The sequence below is a fragment of the Otolemur garnettii genome, unplaced genomic scaffold (assembly GCF_000181295.1).
Source record: "Otolemur garnettii isolate 467f Iridium unplaced genomic scaffold, OtoGar3 scaffold00221, whole genome shotgun sequence".
Lineage (NCBI taxonomy): Eukaryota > Metazoa > Chordata > Mammalia > Primates > Galagidae > Otolemur > Otolemur garnettii.
In genome coordinates, this window is record NW_003852616.1 from 507,912 (window position 1) to 531,723 (window position 23,812).

The window sequence follows — 23,812 nt, forward strand, 5'->3', positions numbered from 1 at the left end:
TTGAGGCTCTGTCTCAAAAAAAAAAAAAAAAAAAAAGAAGTCACCCTCTGCTTTGCCCTCTATCTCATCTACCTTTGATCTGCTCAGATCTTCTCCTTTAACTTAGTCTTTAAAAGTCTACAGAAAAAAAACACAAACATTCCAGAATTTCACTTCACAGTGATTCCAGTTTTCTCCTCCAGATGAAAATAAGGCTGCAGTGGATATTTCCTTGATACCTATGTGGTTGCATCAGTGAGCAGTAATCAGGTCACTGGGCAGTCTCCATCCTTCCCATTCAGAGGAAAATGCATGTAAAATAAAGGAGCATTTAAAACCCAGCCTTTGGGTGGCGCCTGTGGCTCAAAAAAGTAGGGCGCCAGCCCCATATGCCAGAGGTGATGGGTTTAAACCCAACCCTGGCCAAAAACTGCAAAAATAAAAATTAAAATTAAAAAATAAAACCCAGCCTTCCCACTCCCTTAGCTTATCACCTAGCTACTCAGGTACCAATTCTCTCTGTTCTTTTTTGCAGTTTTTGGCCAGGGCCAGGTTTGAACCCACCATTTCTGGTACATGGGGCCGGCGCCCAACTCCTTTGAGCCACAGGCGCCACCCCCTTGCAGTTAGGACCTGCAGTTAGGACTGCTGCTAGTCCCTGACAGTTGATCTACACAGCTTGGTCTCTACTGACAATTCCATGGCAAATCTGAGTAGAAGAGTCAACTTGCAGTTCTTTTTCAATCTTTCCAGTCACCTTCAGTCTAGATGGAAATAACCATTTTCAGCAGCTCTCTGCCCAGCTCACTTTCTCCCTACAGGAGGACCTCAGTATTCCTTTGCTCAGTCTCTAGACTGTCGGGGAAAGTCCAAACTCCCGGCCTGACAGACAAGGCTTTCCACAATCACTCTTCCAGTCTCGCCCACCCCTCATGGCTCCCTAGGTGCCCCTTCCACCTCCAGGCCCTCTGCCCACGCTGTTCTCTGCGTCTCACACCCTTCCTTCTGTGCTGTTCCACGTACCCAGCCTTGGCTCTCCCCCAGAGGCCCACTAGAGCACCACCTCTTTTAATGTGCTTTTTGTGCTCTGCCCAGGAGAGGAAGATCATTCTTGCCTGTGGGTGCTGTTCTGTGTAGACACCTCTGTCCCAGCACTTTCCAAGTATAGTGCTCACCTTTCTTCATCTTTGAATCTCACTGTCTGGCCTAGTACCAGACAAACAGAACATGGTCAATAATGTTTGAAGATTGAAGGGCAAAGGACCCAGGTCATCTGGTCACTACTCCCCCACAGGGGCCTCTGAAGAAAGAACAGAGTAAGGAAATCACAATCTCACTCATTGATCCCAGGTAAACAACAATGTACCTACATGTGCTGGGGAAAATATTTTTTATTTTTTTTTCTTTTCCTGCAGTTTTTGGCTGGGGCCGGGTTTGAACCTGCCACCTCTGGTATACACGGCTGACGCCCTACTCCTTTGAGCCACAGGCACCGCCCAAAAGAAAATATCTTTTAAATGATACAAACATGGTCACCACATTCAAGCAGCACAGCATTGTAAATGAAAGCTATATTAATTATTTTTAAATAATCACACCAGGTGGTATAACCAAGTGTCAAGTAAGTTTGGAAAAGAATGTGGACCTGAGAATGTCAGGCCTGGCTAGGCCTCAATTCTAGATCTGCCACTTATTAGCAAGATACCTTAGTTAACTGCTCTTTGCCTCAGTTTCTCAATCTGTGCAGTGATGATAAACTTTGACCTCATGTTCTGCCCCCTTTCGCACCAGACTTTCTTACTGCTCCTCAAACACTAAAGTCACTCTTTCTATACTAGCTCTGCTCATGATACTTCCAACATCACTTCCTTTACACCAACCAATTCTCCATTCTCCACCAACTGGGTGCTCTATAATTCAATCCAATTCTGACCCCAATTACTCGAGGTTAGCAAAGATCTACAGAATAAAGGCTTAGCCCCACAGGACTGCTCACAGTTCGGACATCAGTCACCAAGTATGGCCCACCCATCCTGACCAACTGGCTATAAAGTCCTACAACTCCCTCCTCAGGATGGATAATTTGCTAGAGCAGCTCACAGAACTCAGAAAAGCACGTTGTGTACCACCACTATCCTTATTATGAAGGATACAACAAATGAAATACCAAATGAAAAAGATAGAGCAAAGGCAGGGGAGGTGGGTTTCAAGAAGCTTCCACACCCCACTGGAAATGCCACCCACCCTGCCCACAGCACGTCAATGTATTCACTGATCAAGAAGCTCTCCAAACCCCATCATTTAGGATTTTTATGGGGGTTCCATTCTGCAAGCATACTTGATTAAATCACTGGCCATTGGTTATTAGTTCCCGAAGCTGGAGGTTAGGGCTGAAAGTTCTAATCTCCAATCACACGGCTGGTTCCTCTGGCAACCAACCCCCATCGCCAAACCATCTGGAAGCCCAACAAGAGCTGGCTCTTTAGCAGAAACTCAGGTAATGCCAAAAGGGGCTTGTCATAACAAAAGATTCTTCCATCATTATCATCCAGGAAATTCCACGGGTTTTACAAACTGTATCAGGTACCTAAATAGATATTTTTATCACACTGCAGCCTTAGGATTTTGACACCTTTTGGTTCTTCAACCTATGATACGTCCCTGAAATCTGAACCATTCGGGTCTCTACTCAAATCCTACCTTCTTATAAAACTCATTCCCTGACCACCTACTTAAAACAGCATCTTCCTCCCACCCATGTCATTCTCTAAGTTCTCACTCTGCCTTTTTACCTCCTTAGCATTTCCAGTAACTGAAATAACACTATTGAAGGAAACCAAAATATTTCATCCTAAAATATACTTCTTTGACATATTTTGAGATGGCTGTTCAGAGGGTTTGCAGGTAGTAGTCCTACAAAGCTGTCTTTTTGTGAGGGAGATATGTTCCTGTAGAGAATGTGCATTGATACTCTTTCTCAGAGGCCCTCTTTTGTCTGGGTCTAGAAGAGATTAACTGTCAGTCTGACACTTTTAAAATGTGAAAAAGTGTTGATTCTCTCTCAGGGGTGCTACCAGTCAAATTTCATCCATACAATAAGACCACCTTTGCAAACCAGGCTGCCCCCTCCACCCTCCCATAACCCGATTTACCATTATAATCTGGTTTTGGTCCTGCTTTCATCCCCCATTCTTTATGTAACTTCAAGATGGGATACAAGTGGCTTCCTTTGAGATCTTATTTTATAAGACTCCCTTGGAACGTTAGTAAACTTGTATGCCTTCTCTCCTACCAGTCTACTTTTTGTCTGGTGACTTTTCAATGAATCTTCAGAGAACAAAGATGTTTTCTCCAGGCCCCTTCTCTATTTATTTGTTCACCTCCCCCCCCCCCAGTCTCCTATTAGAATGTAAATTCCTCAGGAAAGTTGATCTTCCCTAGATCCCCAATGCCTAAAATGCCTAACCCACAGTAGTCAAAAAAATAATAATAAATATATAATATACATATTTGTTGAATAAATGGTGATAACAAGATATAATACCTATATAACAAAGGGGTTTGTGATTCAACAAAAGAGTGCAGACAGAGGGATATACAATTCTTAACACTCAATGGTGTTGACCAACGCCAGGCGTCCTCAAACTACAGCCTGCGGGCCACATGTGGCCCGCCTAGGACATTTATCTGGCCTGCTGAGTGTTTTTGCTGCCGCTGCCTGCCCTGCTTAGCAGCCAACTTGTCCCAGGGCCTGTAGTCCAGCCCTCCAATGGTCTCAGGGACAGTGAACTGGCCCCCTGTTTAAAAAGTTTAAGGATCCCTAGCCAATGCTATCATCAAAAGAACCCAGAAGACAGCCAGGTCAACATGGGCAGGGGGAGATACAGGTTTCAAGGATGTGACAGGACTGGATCTTGATCTGGAAGGATGAGGATTTTTTTTCTTGGGCAGCACGTGTGGCTCAGTGAGTAGGGCGCTGGCCCCAAATACCGAGGGTGGCGAGTGTGAACACAGCCCTGGCCAGTTAAAAAAAACAGCAGTAACAACTGCAACAAAAATAGCCAGGCGTTGTGGCAGGCGCCTATAGTCCGAGCTATTCGGGAGGCTAAGAGAATCACCTAAGCCCAAGAGCTGGAGGTGCTGTGAGTTGTGACGCCACAGTACTTTACCGAGAGCAACAGAGTAAGACTCTGTCTCAAATAAATAAATAAATAATCATGTATGTCCACTTCAGAGAAAAAAAAAAAAAAAGAAACCAAGAAGCAACCAGAATGTCCACCCATAGGGAAATAAACTATGGTGCCTCCATACCGTGCAGAGATTAAACCGAATAAGATACACACTCAGTGAAATGATCTCCAAAACATAGTTTTTTTGTTTGTTTTAATTGAGACAGTCTCACTTTGTCACCATTGCTAGAGTAACCTGGCATCATAGCTTACAGCAACCACCAACTCTTGGGCTCAAGCAATTCTCTTCCTCAGCCTCCCTAGTAGCTGGGACTACAGGCATCCACCACAACGCCCAACTATTTTTTGTTTGTTTAGCACGCCCAGGCCAGGTTCAAATCCACCAGCCCCGGAGCATGTGGCCGGTGCCCTAACCACTGAGCTACAGATGCCCTCTAAAATATATTGTTAAATTGAAAAAATAGTTGGAGAACACACCCCAGTGATCTGATTTAGGGAAAACAAAAATTTTAAAACCACAGATAAGGACAGGTACTGTAGCTCATGCCTATAATCCTAGCACTCTGGGAGGCCGAGGTGGATGAATTACTTGAGCTCAGAAGTTGGAGACCAGCTTGAGCAAGAGTGTGACCTCATCTCTAAAATAAAAGTCAGGCATGGTGGCAGGCACCTGTAGTCCCAGCTACTTGGGAGGCTGAGGCAAGAGGATCATTTGAGCCCAAGAGTTTGAGGTTGCTGCAAGCTGTGACGCCACAGCACTCTACCAAGGGAGACTGTCTCAAAAAAAAAAAACATACACAAATAAGATTTCTCTGAGTATGTGTACCTTATTTATATAGATAGATACATATTTTACTAACCACTGTATCAACTCCTTAACACTGTCTGAAACATAACTGTTTTCGTTAAATATTAATTGAATGAATAAAAAAGAACCAAAAAATATACCTACTTGTCATGTTAAGTACTGCTGCATTTTTAAAAGACTGCATTAAAGTACTATTAAAATGAATTCATAATACTTAAAAAAGTAAAATTCCAAGACTTAGATATACCATCAAGAGGTCCAGGCATCAGACCCTGAATAATGTCCCCAGATAACTAATTTAGTTGTTTTCTGCAATGAGGGCTCTAAGACAGCAACTGTACACCCACCTTACCTCTCCAGCATCAGACCCCTTAACAGCAAAAGGTGCTGGGCTTTCAATTCTTGAACACCAAGTTATTATTGCACGTTCTTTCTAAAGGGTACTTTTCCACTAAACCGCGGTAGCTGGAACTGGGACTCTAGCTCTCGGCCTTCCCAGCATACCGCCAGGAGCCGGGTAAGGAACGAATGTGGGGAAACTTCTTTCCCTCCCGGTAATCTGTCTCTCCGCTCAGGCATCATGCCCCGCGACACCAAACTCCTCTCTGATCCCCCCCACCCCCCACGCAGAGGTCACCAAGATAGCTGCTGAGAAGCGCGGCGTTAAAACCAAGGAGTTGAGCGTTACCGCACCTGTGCGCTCGGCTCTAACTCGAGGAGGAGTCTGGGAACCGGTCCCTTCATTTAGGGCCAAGGACTCCGCAGCAGTCACCACGCGAGTGATTCAAAGCTGCGCACTGCCGTGCTCCAACTTGAGAGGCACGGGGAAGAGAAAGCTAGGTAGGGGTGGTGGGCCTCGGACCCGATGGGGCCCTGGCGGTGCCAGCACCACAGGGCAGGGACCTGTCCCCCCACCCTGGTCTCCGCTACCTTGGGCCGGAGCGTTCGCAACTAAGTCCTCGGATCTTAGGAGTGTGCTGGCGAGGGACGGAGGGCAGGCGAGCGGCGCAGAGCCGGGACGGGACCTGAGCCGGAGCGTCTGGGGTTCGCCCACCGCCTGGGGGCAATGAGCACAGTGACGACACGTAGGGTCAGCTCCGCGCTGCCACTCCTCGGGCTCTGCGCCCAGCTGCAAGGCGCCGCGGGTCTCAATTGCAGCAACCGCGGCGAGAGTGTACTCTGCACCGGGAATATCGATCCGCGACGCGCAACGTACAGCCATTGGCCTCCAACCGGCCGCGGGCTCGGTGCCAAGAGCGGGGGTGCCCGGCCGGGGCTTCCAATCGGGGCGGGGGCCGAGGGCGTGAGCCCCGGCTGTCCATCACAAGCCACGCCCACCCCGGCGCACGCCCACTACGGTCCTACCTACGGGGGCGGACCCGTATGTGCCACGACGAAAACGTGCTACGCCCTTGCAGATTCTATTGGCTAGAAGGCCGGGAGAACCGCTACCCCCAACCAGTTGAAATGCACAATTGGCCCGTGGGGGCGGAAGGGCGAACTTCACGATTCCTCAGGAGCCAATAGAGAAGAGGAATGGGGAAGCGTTTTTTGAGGTGGTTGGCGGAAGATGGCGGCCGCCGAAAGGGGCTGGTGCGTGTGCGAGTTGTTAAGGTGAGGAGCCGGCGGCGTGGGCTTTTTGGCGTTTTTTGTTGTGTGGTGGCACTTTCCCGTCCAGTGTAACTGAAGTTTCCTTTGCGGGGAGTAGCTTTTCTTGTCTTGAATGTAAGGCGTTTTCTTAAGCCAACGGGCAGTCTTCTCTACTTTCCGGGGGTCTGTGAGATCGGGCGGAGCCGACTGGGTACTGAGATTTCCTGGCCCGAGTTCTCTACCGCTGTCTCACTGCTAGCACAGGGGTCGAGTTTCCTTCCCTGCTTCAGTTTTTTTCCCTCCTTTTCACACTCCAATTAGTGTGACATAAATTATTCATATTAATTTTTCATTTTCCTTTATGATTGAGCCAGGAGAGATTTTGCAGTCTTTCATGTCTGTTTTTGGTAAAGAAGAAACGGGATCCTCCTTAATCTTAGTTTCTCCGCCTTAACTCCCCAATTTGCTATTGTTAACACGTCACTCAAATATAAAACTTACTTTGAATTCTATTTTTTGATCATTCATTGATTTATTTGTTCTTATTGATGTAAGAATAGTTCTATAAAATTTTGTTTTGCATTAAATAAAATAGGTGATACACTATTTCTTCTAGAAAAGTTAGGAAATAGATAAATAGAAAGAAAAGTCCCTGGAATGCTACCATCTGGCTATATCTAGTGTTAACATTTTGGTGAAAAAAAAGTGGTAAGTTTTCCACCTTTGTTGTTTTAATACTATAAATGCCTTGCTCTACATTAATAGAAAACCTAGTATAGTCTACCTACCTAGTTGTTCTTTTTTTTTTTCCTACCTAGTTCTTTTAACACTCCCATATTTGTGGTAAATATCTGAGTTAGCCTGAATTTTCTTCATATACTTCAACCCAAACAACATATAACTGGGCAGTGCCCAGCTCAAAGGAGTAAGGGCCCTGGCCCCATGAGGTGGCAGGTTCAAACCCGGCCCCGGCCAAAAACTTCAAAAAAAAAAATTACTAAACAATGTATAACTACAGATTGAATGTAGAAGCAGAGAGGAAAACCCACTTTCTAGGTTGATGTTAAGCCAGATGTTAAAGAGATTTGCAAAAACATAAAACATTGACACCTTTTTTGATGTCTTTTTTGTTTGGAAAATATAGTTTTTACATAAAAATAAATTAATGTAATTTGTTATTTCTTAATCCATAAATTTAAAAAAATTCTTAATAAATTTAAAAAATTCTTCAGTCTTCATTTCTAACATGCTAAATGTTGGTAGATATAGTCATTGTAAACCACTGGCTCTCAACCAGGGATGATTTTGCTCTCCATGGGTATTTGGCAATATCTAGAGATATTTTTGATTGTCATCCTTGAGAGAGTGCTACTGGCATCTAGTGGGTCACAGCCAAAGATGCTGTCAAGTATCCTATAATGCACAGAACTGCCCCCCACAAAATTATCTAATCCAAAAAATGTCAACAGTGTTGAGATTGAAAAACCCTGTTGTAAACCAAAACTATGTTGGGTGCTCAGTAATTTTTAAAAGTATAAATGTATCCTCAGACCAAATTATTTTAACAAATCAAATAACCTTTTCAGGTAACAGATTTGTTCACAGCAGGAAACCTCACATGAGAAATTTATTTCAAAACTAAATATCAATAAAATATTTATTTCTCTGAAAATGTAATATGTTTTCTACTTAAGACAATGAAAACTATGTAACTATACAAAATACCTCCTATTTGCTTTGGTTGCTAAGCAAGCAGCCCATAGCCCAGTTTGCCATTCACTAATATATACAGACTTACAGCCTGCATATCTCTGTCCCCCATCAGCCTCTACACTAACATACATACTATCTTTCACTCTATTTTCCCTGGTCCTGGCATTTTTTAATTTAAATTTTGGTGCTACATTGTTTTTATATCTTCTAAGTTCCTCAAACCCTTTATAAGTGGTAGGCAGGGAAGAAAAAATATTGTTAGTAAAAAGATAAGATACATTGTTAGGTACCAACTGTATTAGCCAATCTTAAAAGAAAAACATACCTAGAAAATTTATTTTAACATATGAGACATTTAAAGAGGTGATAAAATTATGCATCCAGTCAAATTTTTATTGGTTGCCTTTTCTATAAAGCATTATGGTAGGCACTGGGGCAATAGTAATGATGAGGCTAGGCCCTTGATATTGTAGAGCTTCTGCAAAAAAAAAAAAAATGATTACAATGAAAGAGGACTTATGTTTTCAACATTGGATATTTGGTAGTATTCAAATTTTCCTAATTAAAAAAATTCAAAACTTGAATATTAGCAGACTTGCAAACTACATTTCTCTCTTTTTGCTACATATTTGTAAAGTAAATATGTAAAAGTAGACCATAATTTTTAGTCGTTTCTCAATAGTCATCTTACTGATTTCCAACTTTCCCCACTTATTTCAGGTTTTTTTATTCATTATTCTTCCCTGGGTTAATCGTATGTGGAACTTTATGTGCCTGTTTGATCGTTGTCCTTTGGCAAGTCAGACTGCTGCTACAGAGAAAGAAAAAGTCAATGTCAACTAGCAAAAATGGGAAAAATCAAATAGTGATTGCATTTTTTCATCCATACTGCAATGCTGGTGGAGGTGGAGAAAGAGTTTTATGGTGTGCCTTAAGAGCCCTGCAAAAAAAGTAGGTATGCATCTTTCTTAGCTAATTTGCTATATTGTTGCCATTGTTTAAGAAATCATCAGCCAGAATTCTTCTTTCTAGTACCTTACAGATAACCAGGAATTCCTTTAACCGTTCTTCAATAAGAAAACATTTCTGACCAGGTATGGTGGCTCACAGCTATAATCCTAAGCACTTTGAGATGCTGAGGCAGGCACTTGAAGGCAGGAGTTTGAGACCAGTCTGGGCAATATAATATAGCAAGACCCCGTCTCTACAAAAAATTAGCCAGATGTGATAGCATGCACCTGTAGTCTCAGCTATTCAGGAGCCTAAGGCAAGAGGATTGCTCCAGCTGTAGTCATGCCACTGCACTCCCACCTGTGTGACTCCTGTCTCTATTTAAAAAAAGAAAGGAGACTATGTCTCTCACATGCCTACTTGCCTTATATGATCCTATTGAATTGTAGTTGCTATACTAAAGAAATGGCCAAGAGAAAGTGTCTTCTCTTTTATAGCATAATTTAATGAGGATAACTAGTCACCTTCAGGAGAATGTATGCAGAAGAGATTAAATAATAAACTGAAATATACCGAGTATTGCAGAGCATTTTAACCTGAATATTTTTAGTCAGTGGTAGCACCAGAAATAATCTCTGAAAGCATGTTTGATTCTAATTTTGATGTCATTACCAGTTGTGTAGTCTTAAATTACCTGTTAAAGGAATATGGTGTTACACTTTTTTTAATGTTTTAGGCTTTTTCATCTCTACCTCTTCTACTCTGAAAGTATTTATGATTTCCTTTTAGAAAGAAAAAAGCATAGTAAAGTATAGGTTTCACTATTGTTTTATTATATAAGGAGAATTATTACACTTTCATGGTTATCCTATAGCCTGGTACACACCATTCAATTCCAAAGCCTTCACATGATTCCCTATGCATTTCTATATTCTTGGTTCATTCCAGCTTCCAGCCACCACCCCTGTGTTTACTTTGCCATCTTCTGTAACTGCCAAGATCTAGAGAATTCTCTGAAATCTCAGCTCAGTGTCCGTAGCACAGTGGTTATGGCACCAGCCACATACACAAGTGTGGCGAGTTCCAACCCAGCCTAGGCCAGCTAAAAACTGCAACAAAAAAATAGCTGGGCCTTGTGGTGGGCACCTTAGTCCCAGCTACTTGGGAGGCTGAGGCAAGAGGATCTCTTAAGCCTAAGAGTGGGGGGTTGCTGTGAGCTGTGACAGAACAGCACTCACTGAGGGTTACATAGTAAGACTCTGTCTCTAAAAAAAAAAAATTATCTTAAATCTCATCTCCTTGAAGTCTTCCCTACTCTAATCAGTACTATTCTTTCTTTTTTTTTTTTTTTTTGGTCATCTAACTGGATTATCTAACTCTTGAGGGCAGTGGCAAAATATCATATCTGTACACTTATCCCCCAGCAACCCCTGCTACTCCTAATGAACCTGCAAGGAAAAGAAATCCAACTATAGTAGAACCTCCAGAGTTGACCAGCTCCCTAAGCTGACCTAATTTTCATAGACCAGACATGCCCCATATGTAATGTAAGTTCCTTATGTTGACCACCTCCCATGTGTTCACCAGTTTGTTATAGTCCCTTGGTTGGTCACCTTAACAGAGGTTCATCTTCCTCTGGCCACTTTTTATTATCCTCCTTGTTCCTTCACATATACTCTGCTCCAGCATGCTGAACTCAGAGCAGTTCCCTAACATATCATCTCTCTCTAGGTTCCTTTGCCTTTGTAGATAGTGTTCTTTTTATTCTGAAATAACTTTTTTTCTCCCCAGTTAATCCCTGTAAGTCTTTTCTGACTCAGCATGTGCTACAGTTCACTATTCATTTTTACTTTGGGGACCTGCTATGTATCAGGCACTGTTCTTGATAAAGTGATAAAAAATACGTATATATATCAAGTCCCTTTCTCCTGGATTTTAGATTTTAGTTGAGAGAGATAAGATAATAAAAGCAAATAAGAAAAATATCAAGTAGTGAGAAATGCTATATAAAGAGTTAAAATAGGATAATATTAGAGTGAGTTGCTACTTTGGATTAAATAATTAGGGAAGATCTCTTGAGGAGATTGACACTTAACTCAAATCTGAGAGACAAAAATAGCTGCTGTATTCACCTAGTGTGGCATTGTTTGAAGTTCTTTACATGTATTAGCTCACTTAGTCCTCATAACAACTCTTATCCTCATTCGACAGAGAGCAAAACTGAGACTGGAGAACCTAAATTTTAAACCATGTATGGAGCTGCCTACCTTGTGAAAAAGACTATGATTACTGAGAAAAGAGTACTCAGACAGAGGGAACAACTACCGCTAGCCCCCTAAGGCTGAGTAGAGCTTGGCTTGTTCATGAAAAAGGAACAACAGTATGGCTATACCATAGGGGCAAAGGAGAACATGGAATGGAAGATTACAAAGGGAGGCGGGACGCAGTTCCTCAAGACTTGAGTGAGCAGTGAGCAGGGTATGGAGTTTAGGTTTTATTCTAAGTGCTAGAGAAAACTGTTCGAGGATTGTCAACAGAGAGGTGATACTCTGATTATCTGCTGCTGCATTAAAATCACCCCCAAATTTTATGACTTAAGACTATTTCTCATAGTTTAAGGAGTGACTTTGTCTTATGACATAGCTTTGGGGTACCCTGTTTGGAGTCCATCATACTGTTGCAGTCAGATGGCAGCTGGAGCTAGAGGGTTCTAAAGGCTTCTTCACTCACATATCTGGTCCCTGGGACTGAGATGACTGGGACAACTAGGGGTTGCTGTCAGGTATCACCCTTGCCAAACAGCCTCTCCATGTGACTAGTTTGAGCTTGTGTACAATATGGCTGTGTCAGAATGGTCAGACACCTTACATGACAGCTAGCTGTCTTCTAGAGCAGTGGTTCTCAACCTTCCTAATGCTGTGACCCTTTAATACAATTCCTCATGTTGTGGTGACCCCACATGAAATTTATTATTGAAATGAAATATATGAAAATTATTTTCATTGCTACTTTGTAACTGTAATTTTGCTACTGTTATGAATCGTAATGTAAATATCTGATATGCAGAATGTATTTTCATTGTTACAAAGGGGTCGCGACCCACAGGTTGAGAACCGCTGTCCTAGGGTGAGCATTCTAAGAGACAAGAAGTAGAAGCTGCTTCTCTTAGAGCCTGGGATGGGAAATGGGGACGATATCACTTTTGCTGTATTCTATTGGTCACAACAGTTCCAGAGCCCACTTATTCCATGGTAGGGGATATTGACACTTTTCCCAGTGAGAGGTGGTATCTAAGAATTTATGGCAGAGGTATATCTTCTTTTACATTTTAAAAGGATCATTGTGGCTGCTAGGGAAAGAGTGGCTGGGTGGGTGGCTTGGGAGGAGCAGTTAGATTCTCGTCCTTTAGGCTTCCACAGCACCCTGTGGCTACCTTTATCAGTATGTATCACACAGTTTTGCAGTTTTTTGTTTATACAACTGCTTTCTCCATTGGACTGAATTCCTTAAGGATAAAGACTCTCTCTCATCCCTGTATCCCCAGAGTTTCATACTAGATGCTTCATAAATACTTTATGACTCAAAGAATATATAGTCAGAGGGAGGCCAAAGCATTAAAAGTCCTAAGAATACACATTTAGATGCTTCCATTCTAATTATATCAAATTTTGGTGCAGGCATAAGATCTAGCTTTTAAAACCTTTTTGCATTTCTCAGTTAAAAACACTGAATAATGCTTTAACATTATGAGCCTACCTAAAGATACATTTGGTGAATTTAACTCTTTTTTTTTTTTTTTTTTTTGTAGTTTTTGGCCAGGGCTAGGTTTGAACCCACCACCTCAGGCATATGGAGCCGGTGCCCTACTCCTTTGAGCCACAGGGGCCCCCCCTGAATTTAACTCTTTTATGAGTGTTTCATTAATATTTTATTATTTTTTACAATCATTTTTTTAATACTGAGAACATTGTCAAAATAACATTATTTCTTAAAAATGAAAATTATCATTTATAAATCAGCAATTTCTATTGATGCTTCTTGTATATGAAAACCTCAGTGGAAGACACCACAAAGAACTAGAAGACAAGGTCTCATTTGAAGGACTAACATTTTATTTGTAGGACAGTGGAAGACCGAGGAAAGGGTGAGCTCAGTAGTTCTAATTCAGTGAATGTAAAACAGTGGAAAATTTTGTTGTTTAGCATAAAAATAAGTTTCTTTATATTTATGAGAAAATAATTATCTGTAACTTCTTGCTTGATTTTAGCCTGAGGTAATGGCATTCCTGACCATTCTATTCTACTTTAGGTATCCTGAAGCTGTTTATGTTGTTTATACTGGGGACACTAACGTCAGCGGTCAACAGATACTAGAAGGTGCTTTCAGAAGATTTAGCATCAGATTAACTTATCCAGTGCGGTTTGTTTTCTTAAGGAAACGCTACCTTGTGGAAGATTCACTCTATCCTCACTTCACACTGCTGGGCCAAAGTCTTGGATCCATTTTTCTTGGCTGGGAAGCTCTGACCCAATGTGTTCCTGACATATACATCGATTCAATGGGATATGCTTTCACGCTTCCTCTGTTTAAGTATATAGGGGGATGTCAGGTTGGAAGCTATGTTCATTATCCCACTATCAGCACTGACATGCTCTCTGTAGTGAAGAATCAAAATGTTGGATTTAATAATGCAGCCTTCATTACCAACAGTCCATTCCTCAGCAAAGCAAAGCTCATCTACTACCATTTATTTGCCTTCATTTATGGACTTGTTGGCTCTTGCTGTGACATAGTCATGGTCAATTCTTCTTGGACACTAAACCATATTCTGTCACTGTGGAAGGCTGGGAATTGCACTAACATTGTTTATCCACCTTGTGATGTGCAGACATTTCTGGACATTCCCTTACATGAGAAAAAGATGACCCCAGGACATTTACTGGTTTCTGTTGGCCAATTTAGACCGGAAAAGAATCATCCTTTGCAGATCAGAGCCTTTGCTAAACTGCTGGATAAGAAGGTGACTAAGTCATCTCCTCTTAAACTTGTCATCATTGGAGGTTGCCGGAACAAAGAAGATGAACTTAGGGTAAACCAGCTGAGAAAGCTGGCTGAAGATTTAGGGGTTCACAAAGACGTGGAATTTAAAATAAATATTCCATTTGATGAATTAAAGAATTACTTGTCTAAGGCAACAATTGGCCTACATACCATGTGGAATGAGCATTTTGGGATTGGTGAGTTTAGCTTTTAAATAACTTCTTTGATGCCACAAGATGTACATTTTAGGTTCTTTTGATAAAGTAATACTCTGGAAGTCTGTATCAAGTCCTGATTCTCTTCCCTTAATCCACCAAGTATGCTTTTCTCATTTGAGACCCTGTAAGACCGTAGTTATCACAGGTAATATTTATTTACTACTTACAGTGTATAGGTCCATGTGTTGAGGTTTTTACAACTATTGTCTGATTTAATCCTCTGTAAAATCCTATTTGATAGATACTGTTGTTATTTCTGTTTTATAAATAAGGAAACTCGAGCATGGAGAGATTTTAGTAATTGCACAAGGTAAATCTTTCAGTAAGTGATGGAGCCCAGATTCTGACTCAGATACCCCTGCTCTTAGCTGCCACATTTTTTCTCCCTGTCTGGCCCATCTTTATACTGGTACAGATTCCGGGCCCTACCCTAGGAATTTGCTTAGTGACCAAATCAGAATATCTTGATGCGCCCAGATGAGTGTATTTTGGTCCAGCTGCTCAGGTGATTGTGCTGTGCATCCCTCCAGGTGGGCTTCTCACAGTAATTCTTTTGTTCCTTTATTAATTCTATATGCATTATTGGAATGGCCCTTTCTCTTTGTGCCAAATCATGTAAGTGTTCAACTTACCTCACTTTGCCCATTAGCCATTCTTTTTTTTTTTTTTAAGAGACAGAGTCTCACTTTATTGCCTTTGGTAGAGTACTGTTGAGTCACAGCTCACAGCAACCTTCAACTCCTGGGCTTAGGCGATTCTCCTGCCTCAGCCTCCCAATTAACTGGGAATACAGACATCCACCACAATACCTGGCTATTTTTTGTTGCAGTTTGGCCGGGGCCAGGTTTGAACCCACCACCCTCGATGTATGGGCCCAGCGCGCTACTCACTGAGCCACAGGCGCTGCCCCCATTAGCCGTTCTTGTTTACTCTAGCACAAATGGCTGTCTCTCTTCTGACTTCCTGTTGAGTACCTATTTCGGTATGAAATTAAATACTGTTTTGTGTCTAATTTGGGTCAGCATATTTTTCTTTTTTGAGACAGAGCCTCAAGCTGTCGCCCTGGGTAGAGTGCTGTGACATCACAGCTCACAGCACCTCCAACTCCTGGGCTCAAGCGAGTCTCCTGCCTCCACCTCCCAAGTAGTGAGACCTGGGAGAGGGTGGCACCTGTGGCTCAATGGGCGCCTGGGACCACAGGCGCCCGCCACAACGCCCAGCTATTTTTTGGTTGCAGCCATCATTGTTGTTTGGCGGGCCTGGGCTGGATCCGAACCCGCCAGCTCAGGTGTATGTGGCTGGCGCCTTAGCCACTTGAGCCACAGGCGCTGAGCCAACATATTTTTCTTAAGGGCTTACTTTGTGCCTCGTCCTGCTAGTTCCTAGGGGAAAATAAGAAAACATAGAATGAAGTTTCCTATACTAAGACTACAATCTATTTTATACTTTTTTTTTAAGGGACAGTTTCTCACTCTATCACACAGGTTGGAATACAGTGGTTTATCCTAGTTCACTATAACCTAACTCCTAGGTATAAGCAATCCTCCCACCCCAGCCTCCCAAGTAACTGAGACTACATAAGTACTGTGCATACTTCCTCACCCAGCTAATTTTTCTTTTATTAGAGATGGGGTCTCACTGTGTAACCCAGGCCGTCTTAAACTCCTGGCCTCAAGTGATCCTCCTGTCTTTGCCTCCCAAAGTACTAGGATTATAGATGTGAGCTCTCTTATACTTTTCTTCCTTTTTTTTTTTTTTTCTTTTTTTTGTAGAGACAGAGTCTCACTTGACCACCTTCACTAGAGTGCTGTGGCATCGCAGCTCACAGCAACCTCCAACTCCTGGGCTTAGGTGATTCTCTTGCCTCAGCCTCCCAGTAGCTGGGACTAACAGGCACCTGCCACAATGCCTGGCTATTTTTTTGTTGCAGTATGGCTGGGAGCAGGTTTGAACCCACCACCCTCAGTATATGGGGCCTGTGCCCTACTCATTGAGCCACAGGCGCCACCCTCTCTTATACTTTTCTGCCCCTAGTTAATGGCAGAGTGCTTGGCCCCGACACTCAGCAGGAACATATTGCTCCAATCTTCTTCATGGGGTCTGACCTCCTGTGCTTCCTGCTCATAGATACTTACTGAGCATTCACTCTATGCCAGGCACTCCAGTGAGGTGCTAGGGATGTGACAGCAACAGGAGCTGCTCTGCCTATCAGAGACTTCCCACTCTTGGTTGGCCCCAGCAGGCTACCGGTGCTGTGCTAGAAAGTATAAGTGGTTGGGTGGTCTTGTTTGTGCTAGAGTAAACAAGAATGGCTAATGGGCAAGGAGGGGTAAATCGAACACCTTGGGATTTGATACAAAGAGAAGAAGCCATTCCAATAATGCACATAGAATTAATAAAGGAACAAAAGAATTACTCTGAGAAGCCCACCTGGAGGGATGCTCACACCTGTAATCCCAGCACTCTGGGAGGCTGAGGCCAGTGGATTGCCAGAGCTCACAAGTTCAAGACCAGCCTGAGCCAGAGTGAGACCCTGTTTCTCTAAAAAATAGCCAAGTGTTATTGTGGGCCCCTATAGTCCCAGCTACTCAGGAGGCTGAGGCAAGGGAATCACCTGAGCCCAAGAGTTTAAGGTTACTGTGAGCTGTGATGCTATGGCACTCTACAAAGGGCAACAAAGTGAGACCCTGTCTCAAAAAAAAGAGCAGGTGAAATGAAGCCCTAAAGAGTCGCACCTTCTGCACATCTGTGAGGTCAGGGAGCAGTTGCCCAAGAGAGTAATGCGATACTGAAGCTGGGCCCTGAACAATAATTAGAAGTTAGGCAAGAGGGGAGAATTTTCAGCAGAGGGAACAGCACTGTGACAGGAGTAAGCACAGGCGCACACATCAGCGCTTTCAGGGGACTAAGTACAACACAGCTGGAGCCCACAGGGGAGATAGCAGAACGATGGAGAGGTAATCTAAGTGCTATTTCTGGCCGAGTGCAACTTATACCTATATTCCCAGCACTCTGGGAGGCCAAGGTGGTGGATCTCTTGAGCTCAGGGTTTGAGACCAGCCTGAACAAGAGCAAGATCCCATCTGTACTGAAAATAGAAAAAGCTAGCCAGGCATGTGGCAGGCACCTGTAGTCCCAGCTACTCAGGAGGCTAAGGCAGGAGGGTTGCTCAGGGCCGAGAGTTTATGGCTGCATTAAGCTATGATGAACCAGTGCACTCCATCCTAGGAGACTGACTTGACTCTGTCTCAAAAATTAAAAAAATAAAACCAAAAAAACTTGTTTCCTAAAGTCTACTCTGGCTGCAGTATGGGCAGTGGGTTGGTGAGGAGCAGAGAGAGCAAGACCTTGGAGATGAAAAGAGGAGTGTGGCTGCTGCAGCAACCCCAATGGGAGGTGCTGGTTGTCGGAACTTATAGGTGAACATGCTTGGGAAGGATTAAACAGGACTTGGTGGTCAGCGAGATGCTCTAAATAACAGCCCAGGGCAGGCATCCCCAAACTACAGCCTATGGGCCACATGCAGCCCCCCTGGGACAGGTGTTTTTGCCGCTGCTGCCTGTCCTGCTTAGCAGCCAACTTGTCCCGGGGCCCGCAGTCTGGCCCTCCAACGGTCTGAGGGACAGTGAACTGGCCCCCTGTTTTAAAAGTTTGAGAACCCTTGGCCCAGGGTTTTAGGGCTGGGAAACTTTGTGAATGGTTTGGCTATCCACAGAGAGGAAACACCTGAGCAGAGGCCATTGGTGAACCAGCACTGGTAGTATCTAAATTGTCTGTGGGGCCCATGAGTACGTGTGTCTGGGAGGTAGTTGTATATCGGAGTCTAATGTGAAGGAGAGGGATCTGATCTGGTAATAAAGATTGAGGCATTGTCCTTGTGCAGGTAGGTACTGAAGCCCCCATGGGTGTTGATAAGATTGTCCATGGGACACGTGCAGAGTGGGAAGAGGCTCTTCGTGTAAAATGCAGGAAACAGGAACGGTTGAGAAATGGGCAGAAGAAGAAATGCTGGGGAGGAACCAGCTATGTGCAAGCTGAGCACGCTGACTTAGAAACCAAGGAAGAACGTGCTTCAGAAAGAAGGGGAAGGGCAGAGATTCCAGTGCTTCCCAGATCGGGAAGGGCAGTCATTAGTGACCTGGGCAAGAACATGCTCAAGGCAGAAGTAGAAGCAAAAGTCAAAAGTTGAGCATTAAGAGGCAAGCAAATGGCGTTAGTGAATGCAAACCGCACTTTCAGGAAATTTCTCTGAAAAGAGGAGTGGAGGAGGGACAGTGGCTAGGAGGAGCCTGCAGCACCTGAGGACAGGCGTGTGGCACCGTAGCTACAGTGCTAATGGAAAGGGTCCAGCAGAGAGGAGGCATAAAGTTGACTAGACCGAGGTCTCTCAGAAAGAACCAGGGGTGCTGTCTGTCCTCAAGCAGATACACTGTGAGCTGCAGAGATTTTGCCACTGTCAAATAAACAGCTGGAATGATTTCTGTCCTGGTCATCTAAGATACCAGCTCTCTACCATCTTTCAGAGATTTGGGAAAGCAGTTGCTTAAATCATTCTCTGAAGGTCTTCATTTCTGCTAAGAAAGGCTGGCTAGAGAAATTTATACTCTTACTTGTATCATTTGACAGAAATTAACCACAACTTCCATTCAGTTCCGCACTTCTGTTAGACATTGCAGTGGTCTCCAGTGTGCCGGAAATCCAGGCAGGAGCATAAGCTCCACCTTAGTGTGCTGCACTAAGGTGCTTCTCGTGGTCTTTTTGTTGTTGCTGTTTCTTCTAATAATGTAATTTGAACTCTTAAAATTTTGCTTTTGGTATCTTTTTACTCCTTTTATCTTTCTAATACCTGGTAACATTCTACCATCTTGCTAATATTCTGTAATCTTTTACTTTAATTATCTGTGATGTATCCATGAGGTTTCACAGTTCACAAACTTGCCACCATGCCTTAATGTTGGCAGCGCTGTACAAACAATTCAGTAAGGTTTCATTACCTTGGTATATCAGTGTCCCACAGCTGTGTTTGTGTCAGCGCGTGGTGGTATTACCGTTCTTGAGTGTTTTTGTGTGCCCTTGCAAGAATGTGGAAGCTTCAATTAGAGCAACAAACAAACATTCATAAATTTCTTGTTAAACCTGGCAAGAGTAGAAGTGAAATCAGGGACATGTTAGTCCAAGTTTATGGGGATAATGCCATGAAGAAAACAGCAGTGTACAAATGGATTCAATGTTTTTCTGAGTGTGGTGAAAGCTTCACTGATAAAGAGAGGTGAAGGAGGGCAGTAGCAAGCAAAACTGTTGGAAACATTGCAGCAGTTTGTTGAATTGTATGTCAGAATTGTCAACAGACTGTGAGAAACCTAACCTGAGAGAATTAGGAATCTTAACTGGAAATGTTGGTATGAGAAAGATGTGGCTCTTACATCACTACAGTGCACCAGCCCACACAGCATTGTTTGTGAGGGAGTTTTTAGCCAGGAAAAACAAATACTTACATTGGAATACCCTCCCTACTCACCTGATCTGACCCCCAATGATTTTTCTTTATCCAAGGATAAAAGAAGTATTGACAGGAATCCATTCTGATGATGTTCAGGACATCAAGGGTAATATGATGACAGCTCTGATGGCCATTCCAGAAGAGGAGTCCCAGACTTGCTCTGAAGGGTGGACTAGGCACTGGCGTCAGTACATAGCTTGCCAAGGGGAGTACTTCAGGGTGACTGTAGTGATGTTCAGCACTGAGATATGGAGCACTAAGACTACATGATTGTTTTTCTTTCTCAGGAGTTGTGGAGTGTATGGCAGCTGGCACAGTCATCCTTGCACATAATTCAGGGGGCCCGAAGCTTGACATTGTTGTTCCTCATGAAGGAGAGATAACTGGATTTCTGGCTGAGAGTGAAGAAGGCTATGCTGAGACTATGGCTCGTATTCTTTCCATGTCTGCAGAAGAGAGATTCCAAATCAGAAAAAATGCTCGCGCGTCTGTAAGCAGGTTCTCTGATCAGGAGTTTGAAGTGACATTCCTGTTATCTGTGGAAAAGTTATTTAAATAATGCCATATATGTACAAATTAAAGGTATTTTATATAAAATTATTAAACCCCTTCATATGTAAATATTTTTCTAAACCCGTTCCCTGTTGTAATAAAGTCAGCCTATGCAGTATTCGTAGCAGTATGTACATAGGCAAGGTATTTATTTCACTGTAAAAAGGCAAAATCAGATTAGTATGTGGCTCTAAGCTCTAAAAAATATGAATCTGAAAGAAAAAAATTAAGTCATGAAATGTGCTATAATCCATATTTTTAAAATTTCATTTGTCAATTCACTTTTAAGAAACAGGAAAGAAATTTTTCTTTTAGGAAAAAAATAAGTGTTCTGTCAGCATCTGTTTTTGCTTAAAAAACAAAAGGGAAGAAAGAAAATGTTGATAAGAAAATGAATGACTGATAATTGGCACTTTAGAATAATTGTTCTGACATTTTTGGAACACAGAAAAATTCTGATGCGTTTAAATTCTAAACAATATTGTAGATGACCCTTTGTAATATACCTAATGATTTTCTTGAAAGAAACTTTAAATAAGCTTATTTAATCATGTTCCCAAAGCATACAGTCAAGAGACAAGACTGACTGATGTTTTCTGAGTGTATAAGCATGTGAGGGCAAAGTACTGCCAGCAGTCCTTTCAATAATTAGGAAACATTTGTGAAAATGGTTTTTGTGTAGGACTATCAGCACTTTCATGTGAATCTCTCTTTATCTCTTAGCTCCACATCTCAGAGGCTGGAAGTTACCTTCAAGTCATTCAAGAGAACATCAGATGGTTTTTCTGACATGAGCTCCATCTGCAAAATGCATTTTGAAAAGAACATTGGACAAGCAGTTAGCATTCCTGAGCCTACCCTTAGCTTCATCATGACAAATGTCTGACCTTTTGACACTAAAGCTGCTCCTTAATCTTTCTGAGGCTCAGAATCTTCATGTATAATCTGGTGATGTTAATCTATATCCTTACTACCTTCTATAGTTGTGATACTACTTTGAAAACTATAAACGTTATTTTCTATAAAAGTAACTATATATATAGGATGGACATAAAGTTTGTGTGCAATTTAAAACAGTAAATGTACATAGTTACTAGGTAATCCTATGCTTTATCAATGCATTACAACTCTGTAGATTCTTGGTTTTATTAAATTCCAGAATACTTTCTTATTTCACTAAGAAGCTTATACCACTTCCTAAGCCAGTAGTTAGGAAGTGGTATAAGTTTAATATGATTTCTATCTTGAATAACGTGAAACACTGTGTATGTTTAGACAATGACCATGAAGACCTACAGCGTTCGCATTTTCTGCATATGTAGCATTTCCTGCTAGTTCAGTGAATTGAAACCCCTCACAGTGTGATTCATCTTTGTGTGAGGGGCACAGGCAAGAGGTATGTTATTCCTTTGCAGTCTACTCTCAACCATTTATCAATATCTACTCCCAGTTATGTTGTTGGTTCATCTGCAGGCCATCTTTCTGTCATTAGATCAAAAAGGAATAAAACAGAGTCAGTCACGAGGTGTTCTGACACACTAGCATAGCTGTGTGTTCAAGATGACTCCATGTAGAAAAGAAAGACTGGTAGGAGTTAGCACGAAAGGCACCCTACCGATTCTCAGTCCGTTTCTCTCTGATTTTCAACTTCATAGACAAGAACAATTTAAATTTAAAAACTTTAGTAGACTCCTGTGTCACAATGCTGTTCGATGAAAGAATCACGATTATAACCTGGATATTCTGATTCCTTTCACAGTGCTTTTTCTCATTTTATACCTAATCTTTGGGGGAAGAGTCACACTTGCCCGCTCAGCCTCCTAAATCTATACAAAGAAAATTATGGGACCAAAGATAAAATGGACAGAGCAAAAATAGAGGATGTAGTGAAGTCAGAAAGTATTCTGGAATTTAATAAAACATTCTTTAACCTTTTTCTAAATGATTTTCAAATCACAAACATAACAGTGAAAAATATAAATGCAAATGTTCACTTTCCATGTTCCTAATATGGTATCACATGTATTTTTATTTTTTTCTGGATGACTGATAACTGTGAAAAGTGTCAAAGTATCATATCAGCTAGTGTCTACAGAACTTCTGGATGACAGTTCTACTAAGACATCACTTTTGAGTAGTCCATGCATGCTATGTTTTGAATCCACAATAATGGAAATTCACATTTCTAGGTGTGTTCTATAAATTACATGTTACATAATCTTTGTATAATAATCATTTGTATGTAAATATTTAGACCGAATAGATACAAAATCCATTTGTTTCTAAATATGATTTAAAGAAGTGATTTCTCATTATTTTAGATTCTTTTATAGTATGGTGCCTGTTATACCCTTCATGTAGTCTACCAGTTCTCCTACTAATATTCCAAAGCTCCACATGCCAAGAAATTTTTATTTTTGTTTAAAAGGAAACAATTTTGTTCTGCCTGTACAAACTAAGAATAATAAACTATCAGGTTTAATAGCCTTTTTTAAACTAAATAACTGCAGAGCTTTATATACTTTATTTTAATAATTTTACAAGGCCATCTTATAAGCTACATTATGAGAGAGGCCAGTGTGGTTATCAGTGCTTTCATAATATTTATGTTTATATAAACCTGCCCTAGACTCCAGGACTCTGATATGAGTAAATAGAAAAATGTCTAGTGAATCTATGAATGAGTACAACAGAAAAGTTACTGCTATTATATAACTACAAGTTATGTGCATTTCTAGAAGGAATTATGTCCCTGTAATTTATTCCACCTTTTCTGCTGCTTCTCTGCTAACTTTTTCCTCTTTCCCCTCCTAAATCTAAGGCTCTAAAGAAGCACCTGTTCCAGTATTCTAGCTGTACACGTGTGTACTCAGTTGGACTACAGGTAAATGTCGCAGGACACTCAGGAAGGAGAGGCTCAAGGGTTGATAAACTTACTGCTACCATTTAAGAAATAATCAGTTTGACAGCTATCATACATAGATAGACTAGCAAGAAGCTGATTTTTCTAATGAGATTTATGCTAAAAATACATGCAGTTCTGATCAATAATTTTAGTTTAACAGATGAAGCAAACCTAAAGCCAGAGCCAAGTAATGAGAGCCATGCCTGAAGGACGTGATGAGGTGATAACGTGTACAGAATGAAAATCTCACGGATATGTTTACTTACCAAAATGTATTTCCAGTTTAGAGCAAAGAATCCAAAATATTAGAATAAATAAAGCTTGGAAGCCTCTTGTCATGAGGGCAAACCAGACAACCCATAGGCT

The 23,812-nt window shown here is 41.9% G+C and overlaps 2 protein-coding genes across 3 annotated transcripts in view; one reads left to right on the forward strand and one right to left on the reverse strand.

Moving 5' to 3' along the window:
* The window catches only part of ATP7B (ATPase copper transporting beta), an 83,924-nt gene extending 77,811 nt beyond the window's left edge, over positions 1-6,113 (reverse strand). The window contains exon 1 of one of the 2 annotated variants that reach the window (XM_023508070.1): positions 5,908-6,113. Coding sequence is in view for 1 of the 2 variants with exons in the window: in XM_012812748.2 (XP_012668202.1) it covers positions 5,671-5,721 (51 nt within the window). In the remaining variant the exon portion in view is untranslated. Of the gene's footprint in view, positions 1-5,670; positions 5,834-5,907 lie in introns of those variants that run through there. The other variant, XM_012812748.2, reaches the window with a different exon arrangement.
* A 406-nt stretch (positions 6,114-6,519) lies between these two features.
* ALG11 (ALG11, alpha-1,2-mannosyltransferase) lies at positions 6,520-23,787 on the forward strand. Its single transcript, XM_003801799.3, has 5 exons — positions 6,520-6,591; positions 9,001-9,231; positions 13,540-14,468; positions 20,277-20,571; positions 21,265-23,787. Exons 1-4 carry the CDS (start codon positions 6,548-6,550, stop codon positions 20,546-20,548), a joined length of 1,476 nt encoding a protein of 491 aa, XP_003801847.1. The 5' UTR covers positions 6,520-6,547; the 3' UTR covers positions 20,549-20,571; positions 21,265-23,787.
* The last annotated feature ends 25 nt before the right edge of the window (positions 23,788-23,812 follow it).